This window comes from Annulohypoxylon maeteangense (assembly GCF_022496945.1).
Source record: "Annulohypoxylon maeteangense strain CBS 123835 unplaced genomic scaffold GGS22scaffold_14, whole genome shotgun sequence".
Classification (NCBI taxonomy): Eukaryota; Fungi; Ascomycota; class Sordariomycetes; order Xylariales; family Hypoxylaceae; genus Annulohypoxylon; species Annulohypoxylon maeteangense.
The window spans coordinates 168,653-191,873 of record NW_025953261.1 but is presented as its reverse complement, the minus strand read 5'-3'; the positions used below and the strand labels follow the sequence as shown (position 1 = coordinate 191,873).

At 47.9% G+C, this 23,221-nt stretch overlaps 9 protein-coding genes across 9 annotated transcripts; 3 read left to right on the top strand and 6 right to left on the bottom strand.

Moving 5' to 3' along the window:
- Positions 1 to 214: 214 nt before the first annotated feature.
- On the bottom strand, positions 215 to 2,683 carry GGS22DRAFT_168614 (methylmalonate semialdehyde dehydrogenase). The gene has a single exon (XM_047962193.1). It carries the CDS (start codon positions 2,265 to 2,267, stop codon positions 534 to 536), a length of 1,734 nt encoding a protein of 577 aa, XP_047816576.1. The 5' UTR covers positions 2,268 to 2,683; the 3' UTR covers positions 215 to 533.
- A 52-nt stretch (positions 2,684 to 2,735) lies between these two features.
- On the bottom strand, positions 2,736 to 4,861 carry GGS22DRAFT_168613 (ARM repeat-containing protein). Its single transcript, XM_047962192.1, has 3 exons — positions 4,331 to 4,861; positions 3,651 to 4,173; positions 2,736 to 3,597 (listed from the first exon to the last, which is right to left on the bottom strand). The coding sequence occupies exons 1-3, from the start codon at positions 4,623 to 4,625 to the stop codon at positions 2,982 to 2,984; spliced, it is 1,434 nt and encodes a 477-aa protein (XP_047816575.1). The 5' UTR covers positions 4,626 to 4,861; the 3' UTR covers positions 2,736 to 2,981.
- A 298-nt stretch (positions 4,862 to 5,159) lies between these two features.
- Positions 5,160 to 5,975, bottom strand: GGS22DRAFT_168611 (uncharacterized protein). The gene is made up of 2 exons (XM_047962191.1): positions 5,586 to 5,975; positions 5,160 to 5,519 (listed from the first exon to the last, which is right to left on the bottom strand). Exons 1-2 carry the CDS (start codon positions 5,880 to 5,882, stop codon positions 5,256 to 5,258), a joined length of 561 nt encoding a protein of 186 aa, XP_047816574.1. The 5' UTR covers positions 5,883 to 5,975; the 3' UTR covers positions 5,160 to 5,255.
- A 932-nt stretch (positions 5,976 to 6,907) lies between these two features.
- GGS22DRAFT_168608 (uncharacterized protein) lies at positions 6,908 to 8,539 on the top strand. Its single transcript, XM_047962190.1, has 2 exons — positions 6,908 to 7,189; positions 7,269 to 8,539. The coding sequence occupies exon 2, from the start codon at positions 7,385 to 7,387 to the stop codon at positions 8,477 to 8,479; it is 1,095 nt and encodes a 364-aa protein (XP_047816573.1). The 5' UTR covers positions 6,908 to 7,189; positions 7,269 to 7,384; the 3' UTR covers positions 8,480 to 8,539.
- Positions 8,540 to 9,502: 963 nt separating this feature from the next.
- Positions 9,503 to 10,870, bottom strand: GGS22DRAFT_168605 (60S ribosomal protein L9). Its single transcript, XM_047962189.1, has 5 exons — positions 10,649 to 10,870; positions 10,454 to 10,501; positions 10,124 to 10,379; positions 9,871 to 10,048; positions 9,503 to 9,809 (listed from the first exon to the last, which is right to left on the bottom strand). The coding sequence occupies exons 1-5, from the start codon at positions 10,692 to 10,694 to the stop codon at positions 9,756 to 9,758; spliced, it is 582 nt and encodes a 193-aa protein (XP_047816572.1). The 5' UTR covers positions 10,695 to 10,870; the 3' UTR covers positions 9,503 to 9,755.
- Positions 10,871 to 11,131: 261 nt separating this feature from the next.
- On the top strand, positions 11,132 to 13,070 carry GGS22DRAFT_39946 (vacuolar protein sorting-associated protein 26). Its single transcript, XM_047966990.1, has 3 exons — positions 11,132 to 11,518; positions 11,620 to 12,092; positions 12,186 to 13,070. Exons 1-3 carry the CDS (start codon positions 11,305 to 11,307, stop codon positions 12,462 to 12,464), a joined length of 966 nt encoding a protein of 321 aa, XP_047816571.1. The 5' UTR covers positions 11,132 to 11,304; the 3' UTR covers positions 12,465 to 13,070.
- Positions 12,697 to 16,499, bottom strand: GGS22DRAFT_168601 (nucleoporin Nup120/160-domain-containing protein). Its single transcript, XM_047962188.1, has 3 exons — positions 15,772 to 16,499; positions 13,685 to 15,715; positions 12,697 to 13,634 (listed from the first exon to the last, which is right to left on the bottom strand). Exons 1-3 carry the CDS (start codon positions 16,394 to 16,396, stop codon positions 12,796 to 12,798), a joined length of 3,495 nt encoding a protein of 1,164 aa, XP_047816570.1. The 5' UTR covers positions 16,397 to 16,499; the 3' UTR covers positions 12,697 to 12,795.
- Positions 16,500 to 16,726: 227 nt separating this feature from the next.
- On the top strand, positions 16,727 to 18,439 carry GGS22DRAFT_168600 (DNA repair protein rhp51). The gene is made up of 3 exons (XM_047962187.1): positions 16,727 to 16,962; positions 17,023 to 18,252; positions 18,303 to 18,439. Exons 1-2 carry the CDS (start codon positions 16,879 to 16,881, stop codon positions 17,980 to 17,982), a joined length of 1,044 nt encoding a protein of 347 aa, XP_047816569.1. The 5' UTR covers positions 16,727 to 16,878; the 3' UTR covers positions 17,983 to 18,252; positions 18,303 to 18,439.
- An 81-nt stretch (positions 18,440 to 18,520) lies between these two features.
- On the bottom strand, positions 18,521 to 20,253 carry GGS22DRAFT_168599 (uncharacterized protein). The gene has a single exon (XM_047962186.1). It carries the CDS (start codon positions 20,050 to 20,052, stop codon positions 19,075 to 19,077), a length of 978 nt encoding a protein of 325 aa, XP_047816568.1. The 5' UTR covers positions 20,053 to 20,253; the 3' UTR covers positions 18,521 to 19,074.
- Between the last annotated feature and the right edge of the window lie 2,968 nt (positions 20,254 to 23,221).

Sequence of the window (23,221 nt, the reverse complement as noted above, 5' to 3'; positions counted from 1 at the left end):
GATTCGATGAAATCAAATACAACTAACTATGGATGTATTTATAAGTAGGCATGTACATACATGTACCCAGTACGGGGTAAGTACTTACCTACCTAGGTAGGCAGCACCACGTCACTTCATGCATGTATGTGGCGAAACCCGACGGGAAGCTGCATTTGGCTATAAGCCACCGTCTTCGCCTTCCCGCCTTTTACGGTGAGAACCAACATGATTGAAGATTACAACTTGGAACTTTATACACGCCGAGTAGAGTGGCCAATTGCAATTGACCGTAACTTACATTACCTAGTTTCTGATGGATCAGTTATATAGAGGTTTTTATAGGTGGAATATCCCCCCTGACTTGTGGTTAACAAATACCTAGTCTCAGTGCATATTTTATCATTCGTCTCATTCTACCTTTTCGCATCAATGTACCTAGAATAGCACGCCAAAAACCATTGCCTTACATACCTAGGTACTAACGTATATACATACAGTAACATCACATCCCGTTTAATCGAGTCCAATCCACCAGTTCATATGCATTACCCCTAACTATGCGTAGGCATAGCCACATCCGCCTTCCTTGAAATAGCATCCGCGCTCGACCACAACGCCGTCACCGTCTTCTGCTGGGTATAGAAGTTGACCCCGGGTCTGCCGTAGAATGTGTTGGCGCCGCCTCCCGCGACACTCTTCTTGTTGCCTGTGAACGAGAACATGGGTAATGGTACCGGGATAGGCACATTGATACCCACTTGTCCTGCCTCAATGTTCTTCCTGAACGCCTCTGCCGTGGCCCCCGATCGCGTGAAGATAGCTGTGCCGTTGCCGTACTCATTGCTGTTGATAAGCTCTATAGCCTCATCCAGTGTGTCGACGTTAAGGGTCACGAGTACCGGTCCAAAGATCTCCTCCTTGTAGCACTTCATGTCCGGCGTCACGTTGCTGATGATAGTCGGGCCCACCCAATTGCCGTCGGGGTACTTAGCCGGCTTGTATCCACGCCCATCTAATAGAATCGTTGCGCCCTCTTTCTCAGCACTAGCGATCAAACTCTCGATCCGCTCTTTACTCTGCGGCGATATGATAGGGCCCAGGTCCGCACCCTTCTCAAAGCCACCGTTAACCTGAAGCTTCTTCGCGCTCTCAGCCAGCTCCGACAGCCATTCCTTGGTCTCGCCAACCATGACTAGCGTACTGAGAGCCATACACCTTTGACCAGCGGCGCCGAAAGCGGCACCTGCAACGGCGTTGATAAAGTGGTTCTTGTTGGCGTCCTGCATGACAACACCATGGTTCTTAGCGCCGAGGTTGGCTTGCACCCTCTTGCCGTTCGCGGACCCTCGAGTGAATATGTACTCGCCCGCCTTATTACCTCCCACGAAGCTAATCGCCTTGATCTCCGGGGCGTCCAGGATGAAATCAACCGTCCGGTGTGCACCGTGTACCACATTGATCACGCCATCCGGGAATCCAGCTTTCTTCGCCAACTCGACCAAGATCATCGCCGCGCCGGGATCTCTCTCAGACGGCTTCAAGATCATCGTGTTGCCGGTCACCGTAGCGATAGGGATACACCAAAGCGGAATCATAGCCGGGAAATTGAACGGGCAAATCGCGGCCACGACACCCAGCGGCTCCTTATAGCTCCTCGTCTCCATATCCTTCGCCACCTCAAGCACTTCCCCCTTCAACAGCTCCGGCGCCCCGCACGCCGCCTCCGCGACCTGTAGACCCCTCAGCACATCGCCCTTAGCATCCGCGAATGTCTTCCCCTGCTCCAACGTGATGCTCGCGGCCAGCCTGTCCCAATTCTCTCTAATAAGTGCCACGAACTTGAACATGATCTGCTGTCTCGCGAGAACGCTAGTGTCCCTCCACGCCGGGAACGCCTTCTGCGCGCTCTCAACCGCCGCCCTCAGCTCCTCATCCGTATTCTGCGGGACGCGGGTGACTAGGTGATTTGTAGCCGGGTCGCGGAGCTCGATGAACTTATCCGCCTTACTAGCCACGAACGCATTGTCGATGAAATACGGCGTATCCTCCGGCTGTGGGATGCGCTCGTGGGTCGTCGGGAAGCTGGTCGCCGTCGACGCTAGTGCGCTGTACGGCCGCAGATGCTGGGCCGTCGCTGCTATACGCCTGGCTGCCGTTGCTCTAGACGCCATTTTGGATGTCAATGTGTGAGGTGAAGTGGTTGAAGCCGAGGTAGAGTACGAGAGACGGGTGGCGGTACGGCCTGCGTTGGCAGTGATGCTTCGCGTGCGGGCGAGACGGTGCATGATGAATTGCCGAAAGAATACAACTGTAACAATTCGACTCAATTCGATAGAAACGAAACCCCTTTGTCTTATTATGAATGCTACCTAGGTGCTGGACGAAGAAACAGCCACCGAAGAGTATTGTATGTCCCAGAAGGGAAGGATAGCGTTATCGGGGTGGCCATCGCTGAGACCAATTATTTAACAAAGGAATCGGATCTGATAGGAGGGGTAGCTGCTTCACCGTGCACTTGTACATACCAACCGTGGGAAGGTGGGAAGAGTTGCCGCTGCAAGCCGAAACCCCGAATGCCGGATAGACCGTGCTAAGCAAGCTGACTGGGGTAAGCTGGGGTAATTACGTTATGGCGGAAGTAAGCAAGAGAAGCTCTATTTCGTATCGATACGTAGGTAACTAATAGATACCTAGTCTCCCCTTTGAAGACATTATTTAATAATAATCATGAATTTTTAAGATAATAGGGGCACAACGATTGAAGCTGAATGGTGCCTATGGCTAAAAAAAGTTATTAGCAATTTATACATATGTATTACCGACTTAGTTATCAGATTCGATGTCAATTGACTAAACTAGCTCGAGTCAACTGTCGTATCTATCCTATCCGATAGAATGCTATCGTCCTTGCACCCACACGCCAGTAGTGCGACGCCAATAACAATTGAAAGAATACAGTAAGGAGTATAGTCATATTTTCACAGCCGACAATCGTCTTATTAGTTGTTCTCGAAACTGTACTTGAGCCAACCACCAAGAGCTCGCAAGCTCTCCCACCGCACAGTTTCGTCTGAATCTTGCATCAGCTCCATGATGCGAGCCTTCAAGCCCAACTTCTCGAGTTGGTATCTCTTCTCCGGGACCTCTCTAACTAGATATCCAATATCGTTGCAAGCAATTGCAAGGACTGCCTTGTCATTTTCCCAAGGCTTCTTCATGATATCTGCTATTTTTCGCGGAATCTCGCCGTTCTCAAACTCAAGGATCTTCCTCGAATTCTCAGCCCAGAAGACTTCGTGACGGTGGGGCGGTGACCATCTTAGATGTCCAGATTGAACCTCAGCGACGTACTCGTCAAAGGTAGTCTTGGTCTTCTGGTATTCCTCAAGCATCTCCTTAAGCTTTTCCAAATCCTCTAGTAAATCCGGGTCTGTTAGGTGACGGCCGCCAACATTTTGAAGTAAACCGGGAAGTCTAGCGAGGACCGCGGTAGGAAGTAGCGTGGACGGGTTGGCTTCGAGAAGGTTATAGAGCGTCGATAGGAGGAGCCGAGTAGTCTTCTCTTTTGGTGAAAGTCGTAATAGTTGAGTATATAATAGAATGATGTCGTATTCACTATAATTGTGTTAGCTGTAGCTGTTAGAATATCACTATATCGTGTTTCGTACTCATTTAGGTCATCGCCAACGTCTTCTGCTTCAAAGCTCAGTTGCCATAATACAAGTAGTACATGGTATAACAGCTGCAACCCAACTCCGCCGCTGATACCTTCGAAGCCTCCGCTTCTTGTGGTTGTGTTTCCACTCCAAAGGCTGGCCGAAGACTCATCACCGACACCGGCCGCTTTTCGGAGGATTTCGATTAAGGGCGCAACAGTCTCGCTTCTTTGCTTCCAGAAGAGCTGTCGAGATGATCGCCCATATAGAAGTGACGAATACTCCATGACTGCAATGTCTTGTAACCCCGCATCGTTCGAGTTCTTTACCAAACCGCAGAGGTAGGTCAGTAAAAGAGGTAGGGCGTTTTCTGTCGCCGCAGATTCATCTCTTGAGTTGGCCATAAGCGTGGTCAGGACAGTAGATGTAAGTAGGGGGATAGGATCTTCAGAGTTGTTCGACCGCGCAAGTAGGGGTAAGAAATGTTGATACGGGTTCGAGTCTTTGAAAAGCGCTTTTGCTAGAGACGGGACACCTAAGACGACGCGAGTACGTTAGTTTGCTAGTTTAGCATGCGTAGGTATTGAGGTAAATAGCAAACGTGATGGGTATGACAGTCGCGGGTTCCTTAATGTAGCCACCTAGGTAGGTAGGTAGGTAAGACGGGTATACAGGTTAGAGGTACGACGCACCTTCGAGTAGGTCACTAAGTAAGACCAAAATGTATTGAACAACATCGGAGCGCTTGCTTGCCAACTCTAAGACACCAGGTGTGCCCGGCTCTCCAACAAATAGTATTCGGTAACTATCCAAGTCACCCTCAACTACTTGTTTTCTCTGTTCCCTTTTTACTTTGTCAACAGCCCTTATCTTAGCCAATTGAGCTTCTGTAATGGTGCGGGCCCTAGCTGCGCCATCCCAGGGAATCGGTCGCTGACGGATGTTGTTCTGAAGCGAACCGAGGTAGGGAGGGGGGTCGAGAGACATGATGGGATCGTCGAGGTTGGAGATTGGAAGTTGGGAGGAGTTTATGATGTCGAAGTCGGAAGTACTCGAACTAGAAACGAGCTCGGCGTGGCAGGGTGGATGATGATAGAGCTTCCTGTATTGTGTAGGTATTGAAGCTAGATAACCAGGTAACAACTTTGATGAGGGCAGTTCCAGGCTGCGCTGAGATTGGTGTGTTTAGATGTGACACAAGGCTTTCAAAGCTCGGAACCAGTCGACGTTTGAGAAGCTGAAGGTCTCCAGGTCCCATGCGCATTTTGCAGCGTTGCAATAAGCTACCGGCTTAAGTGGGTCTTCCGTCATAAGCACATGCAGCTGCCAACGTAACTGCCCTTAAATATCTTGAAATTTGAACTCAAATGCTCAATGGATATAAGCATATTGACTATAATCTACTAGATACTATTTACTGTATATTTTGAATAATCTCTAATACATAGTGTTTGTTTCTTAGATACGTTGTATAAAACATTTGTTCAACAGGTAACATTGAAGTTATTAATATTGTAAATAGTCGGGCGAATAGGCAATATTCCTAGCACGCATTGATGTATGACATCCATGGATATGTAGAGTCCCATTCTCTAACGACGTACAAGGCTGTACATATTATCCCATTCTCTGTTTTCTTCTTACCCATACCTCTTGATCATCTCCTTTCTCGTTGCCTACTCCGGCCCGTGTATCGGGATCGGGACGCAGTTGAACCTCCCATATACCGAGCTTATAATTGGCACGGTCTGCTTTGCCGGTAAACAGATCAAACGACCAGCCATGCTTCGGGCAGGTGATCCCAACACTCAACGTGATGCCGAAATCCTCAATATCAAATGGGATTCCTTCGGACAGCGGATATGATGAATGCGGACATCTCTTTTCTCACTCGCATTAGCAATTATATTCTCGCAAGAGTCCAAGTATATGTTTCTTATATATTACATTGTTGACAGCATGAAGCTTGCCGTTATACTTGAACACAAGCACCTGGTCTCTGAGGTCTCCTTCCTCGTGAAACATTGAATCGCCCTCGATTTGGTGTGCCTGGGAACTGTCTGTAGCGGGAACGTGGAACACCTTGCATCCAGGAACTGAATCCTGTCCGGTACAAGAACGTTGTTCGGATAGACTAGCGTTGTTAGAGTTGGTTATGTCAGGAAATGACGAGACTAGGCCAACGCAGAACCACGCATCACCTTTCCGGGATGGAGCTGAAAACACCGAAAACAGGGAAGCCATGTGGTGTTCTCAACATTTCCACGACGATGCTAAAGTGCTAAAATATATAAGATATAGTATGTCGTTTTTAAGGTCCCCCAACCTTGGGCTTGGTTCGGAGTAATTGTAATTTGGAATTTGAGAAAAGTTTACGACGGAAAGCGATAACGGGGTTCTTTTAGATAAGCACCTGTCTAAAACTCTACCTACTAAATTACGTCCATACATATTACACCTTAAGAGAGAATTCCTAGACTTCTAAAATACCCAGCTTGAAGTTTTTTTTTACGATTTTCAGCTTTTATATCTCGAGAATCATTTGTAAAGTTTCGAAACAACACGTCAAAATCGATCTTTACAAGGAATTTGTGGATCCGATTTATGGGTTTGTCCGTCCCCCTTGCACTTTCCCTCTTGCATCGGGCTTTATGTATGGTGTGTTCAGGGACAAATGTGAGTAACACATAGTAACCCTCGAGTTCGAAAAAGAATGCAGACCTTAGCGGTGATGCCCATTATCTGAGCAATGGGATGGTTTCCATAAAAGGTCAAGAACCTTGGTGGGTCGCCGATGAAGCAGGAGCCTGTGATTGGGAAAGGCGTTCCTGACTGGGTGAGGGGCGTGGTGGACCTACTTGGGCGTAATCGATTATCGCTGTTACAACGGCACGGGTCACAATCAACAAGTTTGCACTTTTCGCATTTTTCGCACTTACACTTGCATGGATCTCTGCCAACTCACCATCGCATCTACGTTTGTACATCGTACATCTTGCATATGGTGATATACCTAGTAGGGTTGATTTTTATGAACTTCTTGTTTAAGCTGTACGATCCGAATCAATTGAAGCTAAGGATAATAGTACAGAATAAAAGCGCATAAGTATCATTCTAAACCACTTGACAAATTAAAAATTTCTGGGCAGGTAGGCAGGTAGGCTATAACTTGACATCAGAGGGTGAAAACCCCTGTCGATTCCAACCACCGCTGTTTTCGACTTTCGAGAGAAAGCATCACCACCCAGCCCCGCGTCATTTCTGGCAGTCACCTCCTCGTACTTAGGAGGTTGGGAAATTGTAACCCACCAGTAAAATATCCAATGTGTTAATGCATTTTGCACCTGCATTAAGTGAACAAGCTAGAAATCTTCTTCCAGACTTTCTGCTTTCCACTTTCTACTCTTTTCACATCTTCTTTACTCTATTTTCCGTCACTTGTATTTTCTACGGAAAGGCGGTTTTTCGTGTCACCGTCAATTACTAACCCTCACAGCTAAATTCTGTTTTAAGCTTGGTGGTACAATTAAGACCAAGTTATTTTTGGGAATGTATGTCTCTTATCTTTCCTAACTTTCTTGACGAAGCCGCATTCCTCGGTTTGCAATTAATATACTAATTAAGTTTAAGTTGTTGGAGGAGGTAAAGAGGTCACCAAATCATCGGCCTTGGTGAGCAAGAGCTTGTCTCAGTCGCATTCCAATCATCCACGAGTCGAGTCCGCCTTTAGACGGAACTTAGACAAGATGCGACCCAACCAAAGCCAAAGTTTACTTCTCCCCTTATTATTCAACCTCGTTGTCGCTCACCCTTACCCGGCCGACGAACTTAAAGATGCCGGCTTTGGATACCTTATGAACCGCGCATGCGCATCGTACTGCGGCGCTGACAACCAATACTGCTGTTCCGATGGCGAATCGTGCACCACATCAGCCGGTATAGCAAGTTGTGCCGCGTACAATTTTTACACAACTACCTGGACTGAAACGAAAACGTACACCAGCACATTTAGTTCCGCCTTAGGTGCGTCGACAGCAGCAGCCGGAGGTGTGGATTGTATACCACCAGCAGGGTCCGGACAAATCGCATGTGGACCTATTTGCTGTGCGACCTGGCAGTACTGTGCTCGCAGTGGACAATGTCTGCCAAACGCCGGCGCTAGCTCTTACACCCAATGGACCTCAGTCGGCGTTATCACGACGCAATTCTCAGCGCCCTACCGAGTCACGAGCGGCAGTACCATCATACAAACTTCAGAACCTACCACTACCGGTACTGCAGCCAGCGAGACCCAGTCATCTACTACCACCGCCGCCCCTGCTCCGGTCGCATCCACTAGCGGCTCTCTAAGCGGAGGCGCAATCGCTGGTATCGTTATTGGTACAATTGCTGGCGTGCTCTTATTACTACTACTCTGCTTCTGTTGCATCGCTAGAGGGCTATGGGGTGTATTCGCGTCAGCCCTCGGTTTGGGCGGTAAGAAGAGAAGAAAGGAGGAAGTCGAGATTATTGAAGAACGATATTCCAGACGCGGAAGCAGGCACGGCAGCATGTATGGCGCGGGGGCAGGCGCCGCACGACCGGTACACCGAACATGGTTCGGCGGCGGTGGGGGCCGACCCACGTCAGCCGCCGGCCGAAAAGAAAAGACTTCAGGGAGCGGCGCAGGTTGGCTCGCCGCCAGCCTGGGCGCGGCAGCTCTCGTTTTAGGCCTGAAGAGGGATGAAAGGCGTCGCGCTAGCAGCTCAAAGCCGCCTCATGGAGGTAGCGAATGGAGTAGTTCGTACTATACTGACTCCTATTCTGCAAGCAACCCTAGTGAGTTTATCCCTCAAAGATAAACTCCAAGAGGGTTATTACTGACCAATTTTCTCACAGGCAGCCGAAGTTCGGATCGAAGAACGCGACGATCGGGTAATTCCAGAGCGACAAGAACATCGAGGCCCTCGAGGGCTTCGCGGTCGAGACGAGGCTAGAAGCAAGTTCCACCGCGATCGCGTCCTCCTGTAATTTACGAGTCTTCGGTCCTAAATTGAGTTCATAAATCCTTTTTTTGTCGCGAGATCTTTTTTTCCTTTGCTCCGACACCTCGGCATACATACCATACTATCATACGACCAATACCTTCGGCACGAAAACGGCGTTTCGGAATTCGAATTTGGGTTTTTTTTTTCATTGCTCCTTTCTCCATTTTAGACTTAATTCTTTCACGAAGATGTGCGACGACGCCCGACCAAAGACGCAACGAAAACTTGAACACATTTCATACGAAGGAATGGTATGGAAGATGAAATATGAATAGGGGGTTAAGATAAGCCTCCGAAATGAATGTACATACGAAAGATAATGAGGAAGAAGGGATTTCGAGGGCGAAGTGAGTGAGAACGGTATGATTCCCAAGGGCTAGGATCGAAGGGCCTGGCAATGAAAGGAAATGGAAACGATGTGGATGCGTAGATAGTTACGAATGGACGTTCAGTGCTGCGTGGGGTTTCCCCATGGCGAACTGAGATCGGATGAATTTTATGACTGTCAACGTGAGTTGAATTTGGTAGCCTTTGTGACGTGAAAATAGATGTCGTAATTTCTAACTACTGATTAGTCACGTAGCTTCGTTTTAGAGTTTCATTCTAGGAACTTACTGGAATTTGTACTTACCCCTATTTCGAAATCCATAAACGTTATTCATGGCACCGAGCCTGAATTATGGCGCAAATTCAGGGATATCTGGATATTTATAGACAGAAGAAGGGGAATGAGTTATAGAGTTAGTACTGTAAACTATCGTGTAATACTTGTTGACTAGAGTATGAGGGTCAAATTCGAAGTTAGAGTATCTCACAAACTGGCGAGGATTAATAGATCGCAGCCTAGTCGTATGTACTATTCGCCTCGAAAGGATTTCACGTTTTTCGTAGTTACTATGGGAATTCTAAGGAGGTATCATGGCCCCAAGCTCATAATTCAGACGAGGACCGTTGAAGAAAAGCATTTGCTCAGAATTCTTAGTATTCGGTTCCGTTTTTCGTAGCTATTTTGCTACGTGATGCACATGAACCCCTGCGACTCCGTATTGAGACCCAGAAAGCAAACAAACCATTGTGTCCATCCCCCCATTTATGCGTCATCCACGACGTTGCCCTTCTCGGAAACGTACATGCCGTCCAAGAACTAGGGATTTGTTAGCATATCAGATATAGTGAATAGGTAGGTTATAATTGGTCGAGCGCACCTTTCGGATATCCTTGTTTCGGACTCGGCAGATCTGTTGAATGTCGGCAGCACTTTGAGATACATCCTCGAGGGAGTTGCCGAGGAGAAGGAGCTCATCCTTCTGTGCTGTGGAGATCTGGACATCGACACCGGGCTGCATGACGACTCTTCGGACGAGCTTCTCGCCGATGAAGTTTCTGTTATGGATCGATTAGTTATCCCGTCCAGCTATATATCCATCTGCAATCGTTTCGCAGGAGACTCAAACATACCGGATCTCGACTTCGAAGTTGCCAGTCTCGCCGTTCTTCTCGACGTTGACGTTGATGGGGAAATGGGCATAGACGTAACGCATCTTGTACTTGAAGCCCTTGGTGACACCGACGACCAAGTTGTTGATTAGGGTTCGGACAGTTCGTAGGGTAGCGACATCCTTTCGCGATCCGTGGTGAATCTCAATGCCAATAACATTCTTCTTCGGCCGCGAGAAGTTGACAGCGATGTGGCTCAGATCCTTAGATAGCTTGCCTGTTTTCTTCATTAGATTCCTTTGCGCCTATAGAATTCGAATTGATTTTCGTTGGTAGAAGGGACTATCGTACCTCGGGGGCCCTCGACGGTGACGTTACGAGACTTGATGTGGACCTTGACTATTTCGTAGATCGCATGTCAGTATTTGCTTGATGTTATCGTAAAAAAATAATGTCCTGTCCAACCAGATCCAAAGATTTAAATATCCAGAATATCTATATGCGACAGCTGCGCTTCTAGTAAATAAATCGAAATCGTAAACGTACCTCCCTCAGGAATCTCCAAGGTCTCTAAGCTGTGAATGTATCGCATCTTGACGGTTCAGGTGAGAATGTGGCGGGGAAATGGACCTGTAAACCGGAAGAATATGTGAGTAAGTTGTGAAAATCTGAGGGCCAGCAGATGTAAAATTAACGGAATAAACAAAGATGGACGCAAATGATTGAGAATTGTATTAGGCGCGGGGGTCTTCACGTACCTGAAGTTGATGCTGTCTTGAACGGGGAGAAAAAATCACCAAGTGCCAAACTCTAGAAAATCAATTGAGGAAATTCGTTGTGGCCGGTCGCTAAGCTAAAATTGGGGTAAAACTGCGGAAATTCGGTACCTGTGTACTTAACATTTATTCAATTAGGGCTTTCGGGTTCAAGCAAGTGGCGGGGCAGTATGTGGCTAGTGCATTTCGGTCATCTGTGGCTAAATATCAATTCTCAAATTCTAATGTGAGGCTGAAGCTTAAGCCACACTAGACTCAACTTGGACCCAACTAAATTGATGAATGTCCAATCGACCCGGAATTGAATGTGGGGCCTTACAAGGCAGGAGGATAACAGTCAGTTACTTGTGAAGCCTTCAACAACGAGTGACATAACAGCGATTTCAACAGCCAATTCGCCTCTCCTTAACTCCGTAATCGCCCAAGATGTCGTACTTTTTCGCTACCCCGGTGGATATTGATATCGTCCTCGAAGACAGCGATGAGCGCCAAGTAGTCGACATAAGAGAAAAACAGCGTCGCGAGAAGGCGCCGCTGTATATGGATGGCGAGTCTGTTAAGGGGCAAGTCACAGTGCGCCCGAAGGATGGGAAGCGTTTAGAGCATACAGGAATCAAGGTCCAGTTCATCGGCACGATAGGTTTGTTATTCCCTACTATCCAGTTTATATGTTATCTCCTACCTTGGCATGGCACTGGATCGATATAAGAGCTTCCGACAGGAGCTGACGCAACCAAATAGAAATGTTTTTCGACCGAGGCAACCACTACGAATTCCTCTCGCTAAACCAAGAACTCGCGGCGCCGGGCGAGCTGCAGCACCCGCAAACCTTTGACTTCAACTTCAAGAACGTCGAAAAGCAGTACGAGTCGTACAACGGCATCAACGTGAAGCTGCGGTACTTCGTGCGCGTCACCGTCGCCCGCCGCATGGCCGACGTCATCCGCGAGAAGGACCTCTGGGTATACTCCTACCGTATCCCGCCAGAGATGAACTCCTCCATCAAGATGGACGTCGGTATCGAGGACTGCCTACACATCGAGTTCGAATACAGCAAGAGCAAGTACCACCTCAAAGACGTCATCGTCGGCCGTATCTACTTCCTCCTCGTCCGTCTCAAGATCAAGCACATGGAGCTTAGTATTATCCGGAGGGAGACCACCGGCGCCGCCCCGAACCAATATAACGAGAGCGAGACCCTTGTGCGCTTCGAGGTGAGTTTCATTCCAAGTCCTAATCTTACAAATCATATCCCATCCTTATCAAACCTGAAACTGTGACGGTTGGCTAATTCAGTATTACGATAGATAATGGACGGTTCCCCCTCCCGAGGCGAGACAATTCCCATCCGCCTCTTCCTCGGAGGCTTCGACCTGACTCCGACGTTCCGCGACGTGAACAAGAAATTCTCAACACGGTACTACCTAAGTCTGGTCCTGATAGACGAGGACGCTCGACGATACTTCAAGCAATCCGAGATCATCCTATATCGGCAGGCTCCGGATGCTGCCGCGAACGGAGACCCGCAAGGGGTAGTATCGGTTCCGGAATCAACGCGTCCGCCTCTACCACCACTCCAAGCATGAAATGGATCTAAGTGAAGAATAGGATTATGTCTGTTTTTGTTCTACTACTATGTGTTGACCTGTTCTCTGTACATTCTTATTCACCCAAGGTCGAGCATTGTCGGCACGGCGTTTAGTGGTCTTTGATTAGCATGTGATCAAGTCAGAAGAGCCAAGGCGTTACTCGTGAGGGTTGTAATTTAGTCAAGCAAAAAAATCCCGTTGCAATTCGCATTTTTTCCTACCACGCAGGCCTGAGGTCTATCTTATAGCTCAGGAGGTATCATCCAGTTAAACAAGCCATGTTATACATTTGCGATCGTTCCCCATTATGAATCGCTCTACCCTGAAATCATAGGATCTCCATCTCATCATCAGCGGCGAACCCGAATTGGTCATTGTGGATCGCTGCGATACGGTCAAGTTCGTCCTGATACTCCTTTCGGATATCAGCCAGAGTTACCACTCTCCGCTTAGGAGTGCCGTTTGTGCCCGATTTGGTTGGGTGCGGTTGACCTTCAATTGTGATCCATGCCTGCTTCGGGTCTACACAACTCAAGACATTGATAAGCATCAAGTATTGTCTCGTCACAGCCGTGTCCAGAATATCATCACCAGTTACCTGATCGCCTTCGCCGAGTTGTCTAAGCTTTTGAATGCGATCGAGTAAAATTGAGGCAGCACCGCGGTAATCATTACGCTTGATGCGCCAAGCGTAGAGGATCTGGTGATAAGGTACGCCCGTGATGACGTCAACAGTATCTTGACAATGCTGCGCAAGAATGTCGTCGACCGCAGTTTGTAGGCCCGGGAAAGTAAAATTGACAAGTTCGGAGTTGTGAAGGTTATCGCACATCCTCTGGAGAAGCGCTCGTAGACATGAGTGCTGCAGAGCGCGGTCCTTCATCGCCACCACGGTCGAATGAGCCGTCTCAAATTGCGAGGTAGCCAGCGCGCCACTAAAGAGGCGGCACTGGATTTCTGTTCGGACCTTATCCGCATCCTCGGTCGTGCGAGTGACAAATTGGAGTGACAGGCGGGCGAAATCGATAACAAAGGAGTAAGCCTTCTGGTGTTCAAAGAGGGCGACTATGTGTGCGTAATAACGTGGTAACCCGGCGAAAAGTAGATTCCATTCTGTTTCGTCAAGAAGACCGCTACTGTGCCTTTCAGGATTCGCCTGTGGTACACCTAAATCCATTATCAGCTAAGTTTTATAAGACTCGTCATTAGTCACATACTCATTCCATATGCTGCCTTCTTAAAAAAAGTGGCGGCAGTCCTAAAGTCTTTAAGAGCAAGGTATACGCGCCCTTGCACGTAAGTTGAGAATGGGTCCTGTTCGCAGAAGGGAGTTAACTCAACGGCAAGATCTGCCCTATCTCTAACGAGTAGGCCGCATTGGATGTATTGAGGTTGCAGCTCCACATTACTAGCAGGCGCACAAAGATCGGCAACAATGTTCGTGATCCAGGAAGGCATTGCGCCCGTGTGAATTGAGGCAAGACCGGGTAATTCGAGAAGGTGTCCTACGTTGCCCTCAAGAGCGGTAAGGACTCTGTGTTCCTCAACCTGTCGTTTCGAGTTTACGGGGGAGCTTCCCGACACAGAGTTTGACTTGTCGGCCTTTGGTAGCGGCGTTGTGATCTGGGTATTGGCAAGCCATCGCAGAAGTTCAAGTCTTCTTAGTATTATAAGCAAGTTGCGATATATAACGCCAACCTCGACGCTATTATGAAGAGCATCCTCTGGGCTGTCGAATTCGAATTCCATATGAACAAGAAGGATTAATTGGCTAAAGCAGATATGCCATTGCAATTCGGCCAAGTCCTGAACCGATCTAACAATGATTTTGCGCCCAAACTCCGTAAGAGGCAGTTCGGTTGGATGTGAAGGTTCCCAGGTTTCGTTGAACGTCGCCAGCACCCGGTCATATAAGCGTGTCGTTACTAAGTTGAAGTTCGGTCCTAGAGTATCAGTCACTTGGGCCGCATCTTCATCAGATATTTGTCGCCAGAATCCTGCCTTATCCGAGACGAACTGGAGTCGTTCCTGATCCGACTTCGACGACTCTTCAAACATCTCTGGCCGTAGGACGGAATGGCAAATCTGTAACATGCTATCCGAAAACCCCTCGACGAAGTTAACCCCAGAGGTAACGAGAGCGGGAACCTCTTTTGACCCCTCAAATGTCGAGTTTGGATTATGACAAATCTGTTCCAACTCACAGCATTCTCTAATTGCAGAGACGCTGTCGGCGCACACAACCCACGGCATTCCCGATTCCGATTCGTATGATAGTGACAGCGCTTCACTACGCGGCTTATCGAGCTCGAGTAGAATTCGGTAGAATTTTCGCCATTGCATCTCGCTAGAGTTTCTGAATTGCTCGTGGTCCATATCGCCTGATGATGTCTTATTCAACGACGAAGTGGAGGCGATAGCGGAGCAGATCGATTCAGCCAGGCCTTGACCATTACGCGACGAGGTACGGCCGTGTCTACCAATAGCTCCCTCGTAGGCGCCTAGCGCAGCCTCAACAGTCGCTCTTGGAAATCTTCCCGGGAAGAAAATGAGTTGAAGCCATTTTTCTGTAGGATCGGTGGGGTCGGATGAGCTAGATACTTGTGCGGTTGGTATGGCTGTGTCGGAGAAAACAGATCGCCAACGGCTCTCCCAAGCCTGTACAAGCTCTTCTAATAGGAATGTTAACTCCTGCACCCGATATGCCATGTTGTTTTTCCATAGGAGCCACATTCTGAACTCATCGGTTGCAGAGCGTTGTGCCACGCTGAAATCAGCGAGAGTCCAAACATCTGATCCGAGTGGAGGATTGGGAATGAAATTCCTGGCGGGGAAGAGATCATCCGCCTGGATAGTCGTGCCGTTATCAGATTCAATCATCCAGAACTTGAATTCTCCGGGTCCAACTGGCGAATAAGTCACACCTAATCTCCTTCCTTCAGTGTCGCCCACGATACGGATCAGGTTCGTTTGCGTCGCATCCAACTGCCACTTCCCCGTCTCCTGTGGATCTCTTGCAGAGTTGTTTAGTAGGTCTACAGCCTCTAGAATAGTACCACTATTAAGATTCCAAATTCGTAGACGATGATCGAGACAGACCGTAAACAGGAACGATGCGTTGTTGAGTCCCAGATCCGTATGGACAGCAGCGGCGGCGGCCTTGATATCTAAATCTCCCCGACCTCCCAGTAGACTTCGGAACCAGCCTTTTGCGTTATAAAAGGTCTCCTTCCATGGCATCTGAGAGGCTAGATTATCTAACGTTAGACTGATTGGTATTACGCACGGGAGAGGTAGAGCATACCGGTATGGGATGTATTCTTATCAAGGCGAATGTGGCCACCATCGGAGAGTGTTGCGACCAGCTGATCACAATTCACTGCAACAAGTCTATACGGATGCTTGAACCCCCCTCGGAAGGCATTAGGTTGGAAAATCTTGCAAGAATCTCCAAGTCCCGATTCGGCAAACGAACGCTTTCGGAAGGAGTCCGGTCGTAAAAAGATGTTGTACATTTGGTTGGCAGTATCGAGGATGAAAATACTGAGCGCATCGTGATCTGGTGGGTCGCAGAAGGCAACGCAAGTAGGTATAATCGGTTGTTGGAAGTGGAAGTTCAGAACGAGGTTTGCGTCGGAAGCTTTCTTAGGTTTGCAGATATCGACAGTTCGTATACTTAAAACAGTATCATCTTCGAGAATTCGCCAAAGGAAACCTCTAGGAAAGTTATGGTGTTTTCGGTAGTATATGGCAGAGGTGGTAGCTCGAGGGGTGTTGTTCTTGGCGATCCCTTTAGTTGACTTGCTGGGTCTTCGCGAGCTTCGTGTTTGAGAACTCGTCGAAGGGAGCTCGATGTCAACAATGTACGAACTGGAAGATGGCTCCAAGTTAAGGCGCGTCTCCTTGTACAAATATGACGTGGTAGCCATACTAAATGCGATGCCCTTCAAAACGAAGGGTCAATGTCGCTAAGAAAATTGCTTGTAGAGGAGCGCGCAATGGGAAGGAATTCGGAGCTCAAAAAACAACTTCTTAGAATTGAGAAGCGTAAATGGTTGCTGGGTACAGGCTAAACCTTGAAATGGTCCTAGCTGATCTTATCGATAAGTTTATTCGTAAATCGTGACTGCCAAGGTGCCTAGTAGGCAGTTGGTCACTGTGAGTTGATTTCTCGGCGGCTGCCTGCAGTTGTCAGTGGGTCAGCAATCTAGTTAAATTGATAAATTGTTCACGTGTTTCCGCGATTTCCAACTGTTTCCCTTGTCACACCCCGCGTCGACGCGTTCCAAGATCCTAAAATCTCAAGTTAGGCTTGCACAACCTGTGGACTTTTCCCCCTCTTGACATCGCTTGTTAGATCCATCCATATACTACCTATCTAGCCAGGATTAGATTCCAGTAATTTACAAATATGGCAGAAGAGTATGAGGAAGGTGCTGGAGATGAGAGCGGAATGACTGGCCCTGGCGCGCCGACGCCTATCTTCGCTTTAGATGTAAGGCAACTAAATCGATGAAGAATAGCATTTACATACATAAACTAACCCTTATACTAGGGCCTCGCGGGCTTAACGAAGCGCGATTGTCAGCTTCTAGCAGATGGCGGCTACCAGACTGTTGAATCAGTCGCCTATACCCCTAAGCGCGCTTTGGAATTAGTAAAGGGTATATCCGAGCAGAAGGCTACTAAGATCCTTGCAGAAGCTTCCAAGCTCGTGCCCATGGGCTTCACAACCGCAACAGAGATGCACCAACGGCGTAGTGAACTAATCTCCATCACCACGGGATCGAAGAATCTAGACACACTACTCGCCGGCGGTGTCGAAACTGGTTCAGTAACCGAACTCTTCGGCGAGTTCCGTACCGGAAAGAGTCAAATCTGCCACACTCTCGCGGTTACGTGTCAGCTTCCCTTCGACATGGGCGGCGGCGAGGGAAAGTGTCTATATATCGATACAGAAGGCACCTTCCGTCCTGTCCGTCTCCTTGCCGTGGCCAACCGGTACGGTCTCTCCGGCGAGGAGGTCCTGGATAATGTTGCGTATGCACGAGCATACAACTCCGACCACCAGCTACAGCTACTAAACCAGGCTGCATCAATGATGTGCGAGACACGGTTCTCGTTGCTCATCGTAGACAGCGCTACATCCCTCTACCGCACAGATTTCCTCGGTCGAGGAGAGCTGTCCTCGCGACAAACCCACTTGGCAAAGTTCATGCGCACCTTACAGCGACTGGCCGACGAATTTGGAATAGCCGTGGTCATCACGAACCAGGTGGTAGCCCAGGTCGACGGCGGCCCTAGTGCCATGTTTAACCCAGACCCGAAGAAGCCGATCGGCGGTAACATCATCGCACACGCCAGCACGACGCGAGTTAGTTTGAAGAAGGGCCGCGGCGAAACCCGTATTGCGAAGATTTACGATAGTCCATGCTTACCGGAGAGTGATTGTCTATTCGCCATTACTGAGAGCGGTATCGGTGATCCAGCTCCGAAGGATATGGAGAAGGATTAATAGCTCATCTTACTACTTCTATATTCAGGAATGATGGAACGGGAAACGCAACGACTAGCTACGGGATACGATTTGGCTTTTTTACTCGACAGGCATGCATGGCTTCGGCGTTCAGAAGGGGGGTTTGACTGCATGCTTGAGGCTTCGTTTTATCGCAATCGTCTATTATGCTTTCTATGTATTGGAAGCATCATATCTTAAGGCTAACAGGTGTAAGATGGCTTTGCTTTACTATCTTACCTCTGCAAGACATAATTGCTTTAATAAATTGTAAGATCATCTCCAAGATTGACTTGTGACGCCTTTACCTGACAACTTAGTATGAAGTTGATTCTCCCACCGGGGAATGTGACATGGCAGCCCGTAGATCGCACAGGGGCAGATGTCGGGCATCAGCCCCTCGCTAGCGCTTCGATAATCTGACGCCAATCTCACTAAAGATCTGGTCTAGAACAAACCTCGTAAACTAAGCGATTATGTCTTCGTTATTAAAACTAGAGGGGTTGCCATCCTTTTTACACGTACATAAGTTTTGTTACTTCTCATCCATGTGACTGCTTATAAATTCTCGTATGTGTTACTCGATGGTGATGATCAACAGCATATGATGTGGGGATTTAGGTTATACACAACCTTAGAACTTACTAACTTCGCCGCGTCATCTCGGCAACCCCCGTTTTATCTAAGCCAGTCACCAACTTCAGAGAATAAGACATCACACATACATTCCACGATCAAACGCTTCGAATTAATTATGTATACGCCCCATAACGCTCCAGCGCAGCAAGCGAGTGTTCCCTCTCTCACCCCCACTCGTTTTGCGCCCGGTATTCAGAAGATTTCAGTTAATTATTCTGTGAGATTTTCCGCTTCCCCTTCCATTCCTTCTATAAACGCCAATATCGATGCCAGCCCATTCCGTCCCGTCTTGATGTAACTACCTTCTAGAATCGCTTGAGCAAAATGCTATCTACATTCTTCCGCTATGGTATGTGGCTAGAGGCTCGAGCAACGACGTTCTAGAAACCGCTTGCGCAATGTTTAAACATCATCGTTTCCTCTCTATCTACACCCCGTATGTACAGTGCATCGTCACCTCATCTCAGTCCTATCTCTTGATGTGCGATCGCGACTTTTTTTCTGAATTTTATTATTGCTATGCCTCCTCGACTGGCTGTCTTCCATCTCGTTTTGACTATTGGACCGACTGAAAGTTCCAGCAGGTAATACTTCGAATCCCGCATTCACTTTCCTACTAGCCGTGTTTGCGTGAGAGTCGCCCGAGTATGATCGATGGGGTGTCGGTCTGCTTGCAGCTAGCGGAGGTCGAGGAACTTGTTGCTTTTCAGAAGGCGTTTCGAACGGATTTCTTCTCTGCTCGGTATATTCGCCAAAGAAATCCACGTGAGATGCTGGCGGCTCTGAGCTATCGGACGAGTTGAAGGCCTGAGGTGTAGTTATGGCGGAACGTCGAAGATGAGATACATAACGCGAGCTTGAATGGCGGGCACCCTCATCCGATGACGTTGAGCTGCGTTCTACCATCGTCCTTTGTTGCGAAGACTCCGAGGATTCTCCGCTGGAAAACGAGTTTGTCGGGATATAAGTTTCGACTTGTTGATGTCTCATCAAGTTGCGCTCGGGTCGGTCTAGTAAGTCGACGTCAGGGATATCGTCAGCGGTGATATCTGTCCTACGATGAGACGGGCCCTTTGGTCGATAGGTAGACTGTGCGCTCAAAGGAAAGACTCGAGGATGGCTAGGGTCGGCTCCAGGAAGGGTATGCCGTTGCAACGCGCTGAGGGCAGGGCTTGGCTGTGGGCTTTGTTCGGGTGTTGGTTCGACGTCGGTGTTTGTCGCAGTCGACTCCTTCTCCTTTCCCTTTAATTTGGTTTCGGTCTCGAGAGTTGACGAGGATGCGAATGATGGACTGATTCGGCCGACCTCTGTGGGAGTACCAGGACACGAGATCCAGATGCCGTCAACTTCTACGCCACTCTGTATCGCGCGTATACCGAAAGGAATATCGACTCGCTTGCCCGCAGGAAGGCCGGTCTTCGCCATTTCCATTTGCCTAGCTCTCTTTTCTAAATCAAGTACTGTATGCTTCTTGAGGTATCTACTCAACCACCATAGCTTGACCAGTCCTGCAAAGAATACCACAACTATGGCAGCAGCGAGAACCTATAGGAGTATGAGCGACACTAGAGCACGATAGCACGATGCTTGAAAGGGTTCAGGGCAATAAACTTACAAAGGTCATCTGTTGCCATAGCTCCCAGTTGGTGAAAAAGTTAATCATTTTGAAATGCTTAGGTTTGACAATGTCCAAGTCAAATTATCCAAAGCATTAAAAATGATTGATTAGAGAAAGTGATCCAACTACGCCAGAACGGCAGCGAGGGAAACGAATGTTCAAATAGTTGGATGAAGACGAAACGAGGGATGAGGTATGGGGTATGGGTTATGATGTGTAGGATGATGATGGAACAACGAATGAATTAGGCCGTTTAAAAAAAGAGTGTTAGGCCAAACGGATAGTCGAAAGTTTCAATCGAAGAAGGGAGGTGTACCTCTCGCTTCTTTCGTACCTCTTGGTACCTTTTAAAGACAACCAAAAAGAAGGTAGTTGCGATCGAGGTTAGGGGAATCAGCTAACAAACAGACTGCACAGGTCCACGGTGTCCAGGATGACGTTTTGGTTTGATTTTAGGGTAGGGAAGTACCCTCTTCCAACTTATTCGATACGGTGTCGCAACTTCCACGACTTGAATGAATGATATAATCAATCCGAAGTTCGTCCAATAATTATTCGACCGGAGTTAACCGTTGTGGTAAAAACCCTCCCTTAGCTGCGCCGACAGCGGAATACGAGGAAGCTATTCGATGCTGTGTACCCTCGATATTATTATTTTATAGGACAAGTAGGACCTTCCTTAGTCGATGGCCGCAGCTGAGAAACGCAAGGCTGGGAGCTGAATGGCAACGATTTGCCAACTTGGTGTCGATCACCTCTTGCAACGTTCCCTGAGCTAGACCAAGAGGAAAAGTCGACGGCAGAGGTAACCTTACGACGAAGGTATGACCGATATATCTAACAGGTCGGCCTGTATAAACCGTTGACTCTATCTTCCCTCTTCTTTGTTCTCGAAGCCGATTAGAAGTGGGGTTAGAAATACACTTCCCGAATTATGAACGTGAGGCTAGCTAAAGGACCGAGTGCCAGTATATTAATCGGGAGACCTGGCCCAGTTGATGTTCCAGCCAGAGGCTGTTGAATATAGCCGGGACAGAACAACGCGCGTTCTCGACAAGGGCAAAACAATCGCAAGATCCGGAGTACACGCAACAATAGAAACGAATGTGAGAAAAATAAGCATCCGGATCTCCAACGGGTACGGTAGAAGGTGCCAGGAGAAACTTTCTCATCCGTCGACGGCCAAACGGATATGCTCTTCTATGTAGGCAAGTATATACATTTTGCTTACTCTGCAGCTGAGACACGGCGTTACGGGTACCAGCATCACGATGCTAGCGATATCCAGACCGAGGTACCTACGAGCCTACCAGCACCTGCATGGACATGTATCTGTGCTCATCGCAAAGTATTGGTGGATGGTCTCTTAAAAAATCAATAATGGAGCGCTGGTGCAGGACGCCCCTTACGCATGGGCTGGCGCTGGACAACATCGTGGGGACATGCTTAGCACGGGTTGGAACCAATACTTTCGAAATAGACATCCATCACAATGAACTCAAAATCCCATGTGGGACGGTTAACTGGCGATCCGGGTTAAGCTGCATCTTTGATCTGAGCACAGATCCATTTTTACGATTTTCCATGCGACTTTGGTGCGCCAACCGGTTGAAGTCACCAGAAAGCCAGAAAGGCCTGTGCCTATACGGAAGCACGGTGCTAGTAATAATCACGTCACGGTGCCAGCGTGTTACGCAAAGTATGCAGGTTGCCGGTGAAGCAACTTACATACCACCATGTGCTCCCGACCCAACTGGTAGCAGGTAAGGTATAGACTTTACCCGGAAGCGAAGTCTAGTGCGGTCCGTCGCTCTAGGCAAAGTCGAAATGGATTAATAGACAAATAAAGCATACGTACCCCCAGACGAACCTGCTGACGAGCCTTCTACTTCAATTTCAACAATGAAACCATCGTGTGTTTAGGATGTCGCCTTTTCTCTCATACATGATACGGCCTCAGCTAGCCTCCATTCACTGCTCTACTGCTCCCTTGCAGGCGTATCTGTATCGATGACGAGAATACGAGTCTGTGGACATTAGCGGCAACTTGGCGAGTTGCCATGCTGTGTTGGCAGGTCCAAACAAACAAAACTAGATCCAGCTGGTTCAAATAGACTCTGAATCTAGTACCACACACCACAGTTAACTGCCCGATCGAATGGGTCCAGTATTTGGTGATGGATCATAAGAATCAATTTTTTTCCTTCATCGGATAAGATGTGCGTTTAAGCCGGGGTATTCCTCGCCTCAACGCGGGCGGGCGTTTTTAGGGGCGTTTACCCCCCAATACCCAATGGAAATTGTAGCTGTGGTGGTAGAAATATCGTGGTACAAAATAAAGAGATGGGATATTATTGGTTAATAAGAAAAACTCGGGGCGATTGCTCAAAATCAATATAATATGTAAGTACATACCTAGGTACATAGGTACACATGTGCATGTATGCCTGTACCATCAATGTAAGTGCTCGCATCCGGTAAAATGGTAAGTTCACCTAGTTGACAACTTAAAGTTCGGCTCGCGTTTCCGTGACGACCTAACTCAATATACGGTGGTACTTAGTATATAAAAAGAACATCGAACGGGAGAAGTTCATATCACAATTGACATGTTCTAGAAATTTGATTTTTAATACCCAGGTATCTAGTTGCCGAAGGATTCGCGGATCAAATGCCGTCCTTGCGGCCCGCTCATACATAGTAAGACATATAAGCCGACTACGCTAGGAATATTGTTGTCTAAGTCAATGGGCATATATTCTTTGACTATGAGGCTCCTATTTGGCATTTATTTAATTTCCGACCCGTGAACTACAAGCCTTTTACTGTCTTGGGACCTGATATATCATATATAGACTTAAATATGAACTTAACTTTTAAAGTATTATATCTACCTACCTACCTATCTAACATACTAGGTAATTTAAGTGTCTGATTTGTCTTCAACATACATATGCTAAATACTAAAGTTATAAAACATTT

Bases quoted from the DNA above. Each gene is read 5' to 3' on its own strand.
- GGS22DRAFT_168614 (XM_047962193.1), bottom strand. From the start codon at position 2,267: ATGCACCGTCTCGCCCGCACGCGAAGCATCACTGCCAACGCAGGCCGT.
- GGS22DRAFT_168599 (XM_047962186.1), bottom strand. From the start codon at position 20,052: ATGGAAATGGCGAAGACCGGCCTTCCTGCGGGCAAGCGAGTCGATATT.
- GGS22DRAFT_168600 (XM_047962187.1), top strand. From the start codon at position 16,879: ATGGCAGAAGAGTATGAGGAAGGTGCTGGAGATGAGAGCGGAATGACT. The intron at 16,963-17,022 runs GTAAGGCAACTA...CCCTTATACTAG, and splicing joins CGCCTATCTTCGCTTTAGAT to GGCCTCGCGGGCTTAACGAA.
- GGS22DRAFT_168605 (XM_047962189.1), bottom strand. From the start codon at position 10,694: ATGCGATACATTCACAGCTTAGAGACCTTGGAGATTCCTGAGGGAG. The intron at 10,502-10,648 runs GTACGTTTACGA...TCTACGAAATAG, and splicing joins CTTGGAGATTCCTGAGGGAG to TCAAGGTCCACATCAAGTCT. The intron at 10,049-10,123 runs GTATGTTTGAGT...GATCCATAACAG, and splicing joins AACTTCGAAGTCGAGATCCG to AAACTTCATCGGCGAGAAGC.
- GGS22DRAFT_168611 (XM_047962191.1), bottom strand. From the start codon at position 5,882: ATGGCTTCCCTGTTTTCGGTGTTTTCAGCTCCATCCCGGAAAGGTGAT. The intron at 5,520-5,585 runs GTAATATATAAG...GAGTGAGAAAAG, and splicing joins AGCTTCATGCTGTCAACAAT to AGATGTCCGCATTCATCATA.
- GGS22DRAFT_168601 (XM_047962188.1), bottom strand. From the start codon at position 16,396: ATGGCTACCACGTCATATTTGTACAAGGAGACGCGCCTTAACTTGGAG. The intron at 15,716-15,771 runs GTATGCTCTACC...TAGATAATCTAG, and splicing joins TAAGAATACATCCCATACCG to CCTCTCAGATGCCATGGAAG. The intron at 13,635-13,684 runs GTATGTGACTAA...TAATGGATTTAG, and splicing joins GAAGGCAGCATATGGAATGA to GTGTACCACAGGCGAATCCT.
- GGS22DRAFT_168613 (XM_047962192.1), bottom strand. From the start codon at position 4,625: ATGTCTCTCGACCCCCCTCCCTACCTCGGTTCGCTTCAGAACAACATC. The intron at 4,174-4,330 runs GTGCGTCGTACC...GCGTCGTCTTAG, and splicing joins ACTTAGTGACCTACTCGAAG to GTGTCCCGTCTCTAGCAAAA. The intron at 3,598-3,650 runs GTACGAAACACG...ACACAATTATAG, and splicing joins GTTGGCGATGACCTAAATGA to TGAATACGACATCATTCTAT.
- GGS22DRAFT_39946 (XM_047966990.1), top strand. From the start codon at position 11,305: ATGTCGTACTTTTTCGCTACCCCGGTGGATATTGATATCGTCCTCGAA. The intron at 11,519-11,619 runs GTTTGTTATTCC...GCAACCAAATAG, and splicing joins CCAGTTCATCGGCACGATAG to AAATGTTTTTCGACCGAGGC. The intron at 12,093-12,185 runs GTGAGTTTCATT...GTATTACGATAG, and splicing joins AGACCCTTGTGCGCTTCGAG to ATAATGGACGGTTCCCCCTC.
- GGS22DRAFT_168608 (XM_047962190.1), top strand. From the start codon at position 7,385: ATGCGACCCAACCAAAGCCAAAGTTTACTTCTCCCCTTATTATTCAAC.